The sequence below is a fragment of the Glycine max genome (genome assembly GCF_000004515.6).
Source record: "Glycine max cultivar Williams 82 chromosome 3 unlocalized genomic scaffold, Glycine_max_v4.0 Gm03_scaffold_135, whole genome shotgun sequence".
In the NCBI taxonomy this organism is placed as follows: Eukaryota; Viridiplantae; Streptophyta; class Magnoliopsida; order Fabales; family Fabaceae; genus Glycine; species Glycine max.
This window is the reverse complement of record NW_024464659.1, coordinates 27094-38753: the sequence shown is the minus strand read 5'-3', so window position 1 is coordinate 38753 and position 11660 is coordinate 27094. Positions and strand designations below refer to the sequence as shown.

The following is an 11660-nucleotide window of genomic DNA, read 5'->3' as shown; positions in this document are numbered from 1 at the left end:
CACATGAAGTGAGTTATCACATTCCTAACTAATAGAAAGAAACAAAACACATAGATATACATATCATATAAATGAAATACAATTTACTTAAACACAACTCACGTCATTCTATCACTTATCGCGTGAAATCACATCTCAACATTACACGTCTCACACATTTTCATATCATTCACGTACTCAAGAATCAAACATAATATCACTCAACTAATCAATGTCGATCAATACACAGATGTTATGCAACAAATGTACTAAGACTCAATCCTATATGCAATGTGGTACTATGTCAGTGAAAAATCTCGTTGGGCGCCTAGGAGTACATGACAAGACCGACCACACACTGCTAAGTCAAGTCACTCTCACTAGGTAAAATCATAGGGAGACCAGTCAAGGTCACGTTGTTTTTGGAGAATGCTCCAACCACGTTGGATCGATACAGACTTAAAGGAGCACTCAAACCAAGTGTATTTACCCCCAAGGTCTAGGTTTCGAAGAGTTCGTCAGGACCTCTCCCTCTTGACTCAGGTCCAACCTATAAAATATTTTTGTACACAGACTCTATCTATGAATTGTATATACCACAAGACTCCTCAATTGTTCTCAAAATAATTTTATCTCATCGTGCATGTGATTAATTTCGTCAGGTTTCCACAATGGTTCCTATCACAATACTCATCGCGCATTAACTCATCACCCTTAAAGGGTCTTATAGTCGTGTGATTGTATAGTTCATAGCTAATAACTCAATGCACACAACATCTCAATACACATGTATATTACAATTCAATACATACTCAATTTATCACATATACTCAATCTCAATCACAATGGTATAATTCCAAAGCAACATGTTATCATACGTCATGAATCATATACGCATCACACAATATTAATATATACACGACACACACATAGAATTTACCTAGAAACTATGCAATACACACAACTACTCAATTATTTTCAAAATCATTTTAACTTATCGCGTCTCAAAGTGATTCAACTCATTGGGTTCCCATAGTGGATTCCATCACAATACTCGTTGCGCAAAAACTCGTCACCATTAAAGGATCTTACAATTGTGTGATTGCACAGTTCATAGTTCATAACTCAATACATACAATATCTCAATACACATGTATCTCATCATTCATCACATGTTCAATTTTTCACTTACTCACAATTTGAATCACCATTTTATAATCTCAATATAACAATTTATACAAAATGTTTCTCACAACATGGGGAGTAAAACCCCTCAAACAATTTTACACAATCATATTAAAATCAATGAATCAAAATCATAGGTCAAAAACATGAAAACACTAAGAGCACTCAAGTTTATCAACTAATTCGCATCAGGACATCAATTGGTCCGTCAAACACAACAATATCACATTTATAATCGTAAAAGAAAATTATAATTCAATAAACATTCCAAAATAAATTCCAATTTAATCCTCTAAGAATCCCTATACATGTTCATTCTAACCCAAATTGAGATAAACTCATCTCTAACCTCTAAGCAAGCTCACGTGTGTATTCCAGCAGCGATAGCGACATCTCTAGCAGTTTTCTGAGATTTCTCAAGTTTTTTCTCTGGTTGTTCTGCTAGGGTTTCCAAGCTTTAGAGAGAAGGAAAAGGGATTGAAGCCTTTATTTCACTGTCTGTGTGCAATGAGTATTTCTCCCTCCACAGACATAAATTTGAAGATGTGAGGAAACAAATTTTGAACCTGGTGTCCAAATTTCACGACGATTCAACGGTTAACGAGTCGGAAATTATAGTTTTACTGAAACAGATTTGGGTGTATGGGAAAGAGAAAGCACAGTGCAAAGGACATTTCTTCCACTATAGACATTATCTCGAAAATTCCAACGTTGGGTGTGTGAGAAGATAGGTTCCAAACCTCTTCTTCAAATTTCATGACGATCCAACGGTTAACGAGAGTTCAAGATTATTGTTTTGCTGAGACATGTTTGAGTGTATGATAAAAAGAGAGAGGGTTTTGGGATAGGAAGAAGGAAAAACGAGTTTGAGATGAAAACAAAACGTAGAGATGTACCATCAATTTGAAAACTGACCTAATATGTCTTTATTTATAGTCATATTTCTCCTAGCCTGTTATTTACTCTGCTTTTCTTTATTTTTATTATTTTATAAATATAAACTCTATTTTATTTTCTATCAAATGAATAAATAAAATATCTTTTTCTATTTTCCTTCAAATCATTATTTTATTTCTCCATATTTATTTAATTATAAAAACCTCATCATTTTTTTCTTCTAAAACTCTATTTATTTTTAAATAAAAATATTTTTTATTTATTTTACGAAAAATGAGCTGTTATACTCTCCTAATTTTTTGTTAATATATTCTCTCTCTTTATTAATGAGGGATATTTCTAATCTAAAATTAATTAATGCATGAAACATTATAGATTACTACTTATAAAAAAAGAAGAGACATCATTTCAAATTTGAGTCTTATAAATAGAAACGGAAGAAGTAGTCTTTCTACTTACCTTTTCTTAGTATTAGGTTAAGAAGGATATATGAAAGAGAATTGAAAGTATATAGAGTTGAAAAACAATGAAAGAAGATGGTATAGGGTGTTTGTTACATGTGAAAGGTTGATGAAATTTTTAAAATAATGTAAGACCCACATGTTTTTACTTTCATCTCAAAAAGAGAATAAAAGGGAGGAAAAAAAACAATAAAAAGGATGTAATACATAAAATTGTTGGTTGCTAAAATTGTCCCTCAAGCCCCTCATTAACCCTCGCTAGAACTTTCAAATTAGGGTATCATCTCACATATAATAAGTTATTCAAATGTCATAGTTGATTATGCTTAGTTTGCAATCAAATTTGCTTTCTAGTGGCCTTTACTCAAGGTATAATCAATTATATATGCAATTTGTATAATTGATTATGTGATCACTTTAATTAGTAAAACCAATGTTTATTTAATCTCTTTTTCAGTTTTTTTTCTTTTATAATTGACCTAAACACTTTAATTTAAACATTTAATTTCTTTTACACTTTTTTTCATCTCAATCAAATAACTTTATTTTTTACTTTTCTTTTATTTTTTTTAAAGAGAGTCTCTTCTCATTTCAACTTTCTTTCATCTATTTTCATTCATTTTCACCTTACATAGACTTAGACTGCATTTGGTACGATGGAGAAAAATAATATTTCAAAAAAGTTATATATTTTATTCCATGGGATCCACTTCTCTTATATTTTACTTTAATTAAAAAAATCTTTTAATTTCTCCCCTGTGTTTCCTTTTCCTAAACCAAATGTCCCCTACACAATTCCATCCTATGAGACAAATGTGTGTTTAAAAGAAAAAGTTTATAGATTTGCGTCAATTGTAACTTTTGATGTGGAAGTTAGTTAGCTAGCTTTAACAGCACGCACGTTTAGGAGAAAATGCTAGAAAATCCAAAGGGGCAATAATATAATAAAGCTGGTTGGGAGTGGATTCCAAATCATCAAATCAAATCAAATTCCCCAATTCCTCCAATGAATTGGCCTCCCGCAAATTATGCTCCAACACAATGCTCCAATCAATATAAATAAGGTTTAAATAACCAAGGATTAATTAAGATTAATGGTTGAAGGACAAGTTCAACGCCATGCACTCCATACAACAAGACATCTGAATGAGTAATTAATGATATATGAATTATCATTTATTTTAAACATTTTATTAATATTTTTTAAATTTTTTTTCTATCACATCATAAATTATATTATACTTATATTTTTTCTTTCACCTAAATGTTGAATAAATTTTTAGGTGTTGATCAAATATTTTTCCATTTGAATTGAGCTAGAAGAGAGAAAAGGAGGAAATATCATTATTTGAATCTCTTTTATTAACAAAATCTAACAACTAATGTATAAAAAAATTAAGCAAATAATTACTCTATTTTTTTAGTATCCATATAATTCTTATCTCTTCCCAACAAATATTACCATGCAAAAAATGTTTTTTGATCTGCATCAATACCCAAAGATGTAGGTAAAAGATGTTAATACAATCATTCAGTCAAAATTTCTTCATTATCTTAAAAATATTTTCTTTTTGAATAATAAATATAATTTTTACAATTTGTTGAGTGTACTTTGTTTTTCAGAGATGGTAGAGTGGCCCAGTGAAACTGCACCTGTCAATGGATATGAATTCAACTTTGAACATGATCTAAACTGAACTTTTGATTTAATTGACGTGAAAGTGATGCTTTCTCAATAGCTGAATTTTTAATTGGAAAGCTTTTCATTGGGCACCAGACTTAAGAGGCCAACTTCATAGGATAATCTCAAATCTTTCAGTAAGGCATGCTTCCCATGTATATATTGGCAAATAACTGAAAATGTTGCATATCCTTTAATTTCTAACCATTTCAAATTCTTTGGCAAAACATATCTGAGGTTTTGTTTTTTCCATTATTATTGTGTTGTAGGAAATTGTAGTATACTGCTCTCTACCAAGGTTATCCATTGATGCAAGGAATGATATATGTTGAGGTTGGATTTTCAAATACTGCTTGAATCCCTGAATTTTTTCAAGTTGGGTCAGTATTTGAAATGTGACACCCTCTACCCCGACATATATATAAATAAACAAAATATATAAAAATATTGGTAACCAAATTCACACGGGTAAAAGGTTCACAATTCACTTCACTATTATCAATTAAACTTATTACACATCACGGCTCATATAAGCCATCAAAGGGTTTGTTGAAGATATACTTTTGTAACTGCATAATATTTTATTTTTCAGTTTTTAAAATAGGATTTAGTAAATAAGTTGATTTCTTATATTTTAGGAGTAAGGCAGTTTTAATGGATTAGTCTAGTCAAATAAGTGATTCTTATCTTTAAGGAGCAAGTTAGTTTTAATATTCTGTTTTGCTAATATCTTGTTATCTAATTAGTTTATCTTTTGCTATTTATTGTATCGCTGCTGATAATAATTTGAATTAGAATAGAATAATTCTATTTCCTCTGCATACGTATTGTCTCTCTTCTCTCCTCTGTTTTTTATAATTTCCTCCACAAAACCAACAATTGGTATTAGAGCCTTATTCTTACGGGACCTCTACCATGGAAGGTGAAGCAAGTTTTTTCCACATAACTCTTCCAATCTTTGATGGAGAGAATTATGATCTTTGGGAAGTGAAAATGCAATCCTACATGGAGTCTTTAGATTTATGGGATGCTGTGGAAGAGGATTATGAAATATATCCGCTGCCTGAAAATCCCACCATGGCCCAAATTAAAAATCACAAGGAAAGAAAGATGAAAAAGGAAAAGGCGAGGTCATGTTTGTTCACTGGTGTTTCACAAATGATATTCATCAGAATCATGACTCTTAAATCACCCAAAGCAATTTGGGATTATCTGAAAGAGGAATACGCTGGAGATGATAGAATACGAAACGTGCAAGTGCTGAATTTAAGGAGGGAATTTGAACTTCAAAGGATGCAAGAGTCAGAGACAATCAAAGAATACTCAAACAAATTGTTGGGTATTGCCAACAAGATAAAGTTGTTGGGAAGTGATTTTGCTGATTCGAGAATTGTAGAGAAAATTTTGGTAACAGTGCCGGAGAGGTATGAAGCATCTATAGCTTCATTGGAGAACACAAAGGATCTGTCGAAAATCACATTGGCAGAAGTACTACATGCCCTGCAAGCTCAAGAGCAGCGAAGGTTGATGAGGCAAGATCGTGTTGTCGAAGGTGCTTTGCCCGCCAAACATCATGAAGTTGATGAAAGCAAAAAAGATTTTTTCAAGAAGAATCAACCAACAAGCAGCGAAAACAGTGCAAATAACCAAAACAAAGGTAAGGATAAAAAGAAAATTTATCCACCTTGTCAGCATTGTGGCAAAAAAGGTCATGCACCTTTCAGATGTTGGAGGAGACCAGATGCAAAATGTAACAAGTGTAACCAGATAGGACATGAAGCAGTGATCTGCCCCAACAAAAATCACCATGATGAGGGAGCTCAGATTGCAAATCAAGAAGAAGAGGACCAACTGTTTGTGGCCACATGCTTCTTGAGTAGTGAATCAAGGAAAAGTTGGTTGATTGATAGTGGTTGTACGAGCCACATGACATATGATAAGACTCTATTCAAGGATTTGAAGCCAACTAATGTCTCAAAGGTCAGAATTGGGAATGGTGGCCATATTCCAGTAAAAGGAAAATGAACTGTTGCAATTTCAACGTGTTCAGGTATCAAATTAATATCAGATGTTCTTTATGTACCTAACATTGACCGAAACTTGCTAAGTGTAGGTCAGTTGATTAAAAAGGGATTTAAAGTGTCCTTTGAACATCAACATTGCTTTATCTATGACAATTTTGGCCGGGAAGTTCTAAGGGTTAAAATGAAAGGTAAAAGTTTTTCATTTGATCCAGCAGAGGAAGAGCATACAACCTATTTCACTCAAGTCACACCCACGGAATTCAAGCACAAGAGACTTGATCATTGCCATCTTGAAAGAATGCTAAACATGAAAAAAAGGAAATATGCAAAAGAAAATTTGAAGAAGTTTCAAATGGAGGAATGCAAATCTGTTAGCACTCCAATGAATCAAAAGGAGAAGTTCAGCAAGAAAGAAGGTGTTGATAACATTGATGAAGGATATTATGGGAGCTTGATTGGATGTCTAATGTATCCCACTTCAACAAGGTCAAACATTCTATTTGCTCAAAAGAACAAAACTGAAATTTTTGGTTATAATCAAGTAGCCATTGCTATTGCAAACAATCCCGTGTGTCATGGGAAGACTAAACATTTCAACATCAAGTTCTATTATTTGATAAAGATGCAACAAAGTGGAGAAGTGAACTTAATTTACTGCAAGTCTAAAGATCAATTGGCTGACATGTTTACAAAGTCACTACCTATCAACAAACTTGAACTCAAAGAATTGGAGTTTGCAGTTCCAAAAGCAAGGAGGAGTGTTGAAGATATACTTTTGTAACTGCATAATATTTTATTTTTCAGTTTTTAAAATAGGATTTAGTAAATAAGTTGATTTCCTATATTTTAGGAGTAAGACAGTTTTAATGGATTAGCCTAGTCAAATAAGTGATTCTTATCTTTAAGGAGCAAGTTAGTTTTAATATTCTGTTTTGCTAATATCTTGTTATCTAATTAGTTTATCTTTTACTATTTATTGTATCGCTGCTGAGAACAATTTGAATTAGAATAGAATAATTCTATTTCCTCTGCATACGTATTGTCTCTCTTCTCTCTTTTGTTTTTTATAAGGTCTCATCAGTGTGGAAGGGTTCCATAATCTCGAAGAAAACATCAAACTTCCATAAGAAAAGCTTGAGCACCTTTTTGGTATAGGCTTCGTATGGAAAGTCATTTTGAATCCAAACAAAAACTCGGGAAGTTTGAAGGATGAATGATGGCTGATGATGGGTAAGGTTTTTTATCATTGGCATTTTAATGGAACTACAAAATCAAAGATATATATGGAAGTCAAATAAATTTCAGAGGTGAAACTCCACTACAATAGCCCAAGTTTAGTTTATTCATGACCATGATTCTTTTTCATACTATTCAAATGTCATAGTCTTAAAATTTTATTTTTTTCGTGGCTTGTCAGAATGAACAACTTCTAAACCGCTGGACATTCCAACATTGTACAATTTTTTGGTTTCAAAAGAGTAAGCATTAAGAAATGTTCTGATTTATGATTTGGCAAACATGCATAGCTTACCACTTTTTCTTAAAACAGTTTAAAAATTAACTACATTATTTTGTTTGTTTGCAGGATGCTGACTGAATCTCATACATATAGAATGTGTTCATCTTGCTTCGATTGAGAAACATAATAATGTACTGATGCTATAACTCAGTCTTTTCATAGTTGAATAAAGTCTGATTGCTGCAGACATCTGGGTATTTTCTGTTTAGCTTGTTCACAAAATTTGATATCAAAAACTTCTGTTACCATTTTTTTGTGTTGGATTATTTGCGTCACCAAAATGTAGTTCAGTTTTTCAATCACATGCTAGAGGTGCTTCACAATATGCGTTTTGAAGCAAAATATCATCAGTAGATGCATTGCTATACAAATAGTATTTTGTGTATAAAGCTGATCTTGCAGGACTAAGGGTGGAGGAAGTCGTGGCAAGTTCTGAAGATAGAAGAGTGCTTTGGATAAGGGAAGAGAATAGGATTGATACAGGCCTTATGCCATGACATGGCCTGATCGGATAGGTAATATCTATAAACTTCACCAAAACATTAAATCTTCTTATTCTATGAGGGTAATACCAAATATTCGTGAACCAAATTAACAATAACACCTTATATGATTTAAAATAACAAAAACCAAAATTACAGTTCCATTCTAGTATCTCTATGAAAATTGTCAAAATATAACTTTAACAGGGAATAAAAAAAAGAAAGGACAAATAAGATAATGTTTGTTTTCTTCTTAATCTTAATATTTTATTTTTCCTCCCATTCTTTACCTCAATTTTGTAAGCTATGTGAAACTTGTATGATTTAGAACACTATAAAAACAATGACAAAGGAATAGGAAATAGAGGGTAATACGTAGGAGGAGATTGTGGTTTGTCTGAGAAGGGAAGTCCTGATATCAGTCATCATCTATAAACTATAATGCATCAAGCTTATCATTAACAATTTGGTTCTTTTTAGAAAAATTTCTTTAAAAACACTTACAGAAGAAAAAGAAACAAAATGCATTAAGGTTTTTTACTTTTTATAAATTAAAGCCAACTTGCACACCTAAGAACAGTAAGAAGTAATACAAAACAGATATAATACAACTTTTATTTAACCAGACTTCAATCTAAACCATTGAATTTTTAATCAATATATCTACGATGAATTTTGATGGTAGGTACTTCCCCCAGATTCCACGATCAAAAAGCATCCAACCAAGACATTGTCTTCAAAAGAGGACAAGACACTACTACCACTACACTTTTAAAGTAGCCAGACTTCAATCTAAACCATTGAATTTTTAATTAATATATTTAACGGTTAATTTTGATGGTAGGTACTAACGCAGAGCGAGTTAAAAGTGAAGAGAGTTGACTAGAATCAAATCTCATCACACCAGTTAACCTTGTCCAAAACCAACCCAGTTTATTGCAACCAATTCCTTTCCTTTGTTCTTGACATCATGGCTGAGGCAGTTGGTGGTGCATTCCTCTCTGCTTTCCTTGATGTTGTGTTCGACAAGCTGTCTACAGATGAGGTTGTTGACTTCATCCGTGGAAAGAAGCTTGACCTCAATTTGCTTGAGAACTTGAAGACCACTCTGAGAGTGGTTGGAGCTGTGCTTGATGATGCTGAGAAGAAACAAATCCAACTCTCCAGTGTCAACCAGTGGCTCATCGAACTCAAAGATGCTCTCTATGATGCCGATGACTTGCTGGATGAAATTTCTACCAAATCTGCAACTCAAAAGAAGGTATGTAAAGTGCTTTCTCGCTTTACTGATAGGAAAATGGCCAGTAAGTTGGAAAAAATAGTTGACAAATTAGATAAAGTTTTAGGAGGCATGAAGGGTCTTCCTTTGCAAGTGATGGCAGGGGAGATGAACGAGTCATGGAATACTCAGCCAACGACATCACTGGAAGATGGATATGGCATGTATGGTAGGGATACAGACAAGGAGGGCATAATGAAGTTGTTGTTGTCAGATGATAGCAGTGATGGTGTACTAGTGTCTGTGATCGCTATTGTAGGCATGGGTGGGGTTGGAAAAACCACTTTAGCCCCGATCTGTGTTCAAACAATGACAATTTGAAGCAGATGTTTTGATTTAAATGCATGGGTTTGTGTTTTTTGATCAATTTTGATATTGTTAAGGTCACAAAAAACTATGATAGAGCAAAATCACGCAAGAGTCATGTAAAATTGAATGATCTAAACTTGCTTCAACTTGAATTGATGGACAAAACTGAAAGTTAAAAAATTCTTAATTGTCTTGGATGATGTATGGATCGAGGATTATGAGAATTGGAGTAATCTTACAAAACCATTTCTACATGGAAAAAGGGGAAGTAAAATTCTCTTGACGACCCGCAATGCAAATGTAGTGAATGTAGTCCCTTACCATATTGTTCAAGTTTATCCTCTAAGTAAATTGTCAAATGAAGATTGTTGGCTAGTGTTTGCAAACCATGCATTTCCCCCCTCAGAATCAAGGGGGGAGGATAGAAGAGCTTTAGAAGAAATTGGAAGGGAGATTGTTAAAAAGTGTAATGGATTGCCTTTAGCAGCACGGTCACTTGGAGGTATGTTGAGAAGAAAGCATGCTATTAGGGATTGGAATAATATACTTGAAAGCGACATTTGGGAACTTCCTGAAAGTCAGTGTAAAATTATTCCAGCCTTGAGAATTAGTTATCAATATCTCCCTCCACATTTAAAACGGTGCTTTGTTTATTGTTCATTATACCCTAAAGATCATGAATTTCAAAAGAAGAACTTGATCTTGTTGTGGATGGCTGAAGATCTTTTGAAGCTTCCAAACAGAGGAAAGGCGTTAGAAGTTGGTTACGAGTATTTTGATGATTTAGTTTCGAGATCATTTTTTCAACGATCAAGTAATCGAACTTGGGGCAATTATTTTGTAATGCATGACCTCGTTCATGATCTAGCATTATACCTTGGTGGAGAATTCTATTTCAGATCAGAAGAACTTGGAAAAGAAACCAAGATTGGTATAAAGACTCGTCATTTGTCAGTTACAAAGTTCAGTGATCCAATCTCAGATATTGAAGTTTTTGACAAACTACAATTTTTGAGAACTTTATTGGCAATTGATTTTAAAGATTCTTCATTCAACAAGGAAAAGGCACCAGGTATTGTAGCATCGAAGCTTAAGTGCTTGAGAGTTTTATCATTTTGTGACTTTGCAAGTCTGGATGTTTTGCCTGATTCAATAGGTAAATTGATCCATTTGCGTTATTTAAATCTCTCTTTTACAAGAATAAGAACACTGCCGGAGTCATTGTGTAATTTGTACAATCTACAGACTCTGGTGTTGTCTCGTTGTAGAGTGTTGACCAGGTTGCCTACTGACATGCAAAATCTTATAAACTTGTGTCATCTTCATATTGATGGTACTGATATAAGAGAGATGCCTAGAGGAATGGGAATGTTAAGGCATTTGCAGCATTTGGATTTCTTTACTGTGGGCAAGCATAAAGAGAACGGAATCAAAGAACTGGGGACACTTTCAAATCTTCATGGTTCGCTTTCTATTAGGAATTTGGAGAATGTAACCAGAAGCAATGAAGCATTGGAGGCTAGGATGCTGGATAAGAAGCACATTAATCATTTATCCTTGGAATGGTCTAATGGCACCGACTTCCAAACTGAATTAGATGTACTGTGCAAATTAAAACCTCACCAAGGCGTGGAATCTCTAACAATACGGGGTTATAATGGAACCATATTTCCAGATTGGGTGGGAAATTTTTCCTACCACAACATGACAAGTCTAAGTTTAAATGATTGTAATAACTGTTGTGTGCTTCCTTCGCTTGGGCAACTACCATCTCTTAAGAAGCTCTATATTTCAATATTGAAGTCAGTGAAGACTGTTGATGCAGGGTTTTACAAAAATGAAGA

General features: G+C 33.4%; 1 protein-coding gene and 1 long non-coding RNA gene across 2 annotated transcripts; both read left to right on the top strand.

Annotated features, from left to right (window-relative positions):
- The first annotated feature begins 7316 nt into the window (after positions 1-7316).
- LOC121174390 (uncharacterized) lies at positions 7317-8247 on the top strand. Its single transcript, XR_005890475.1, has 3 exons — positions 7317-7457; positions 7645-7705; positions 7813-8247. It is a non-coding gene; the product is annotated as an uncharacterized lncRNA (long non-coding RNA).
- Positions 8248-9975: 1728 nt separating this feature from the next.
- On the top strand, positions 9976-11658 carry LOC106798146 (putative disease resistance RPP13-like protein 1; the record flags this gene model as incomplete). Its single annotated transcript, XM_014774105.3, has 1 exon — positions 9976-11658. A coding segment is annotated over one exon (1683 nt), but the record flags the coding sequence as incomplete, so codon positions are not given.
- Positions 11659-11660: the final 2 nt, after the last annotated feature.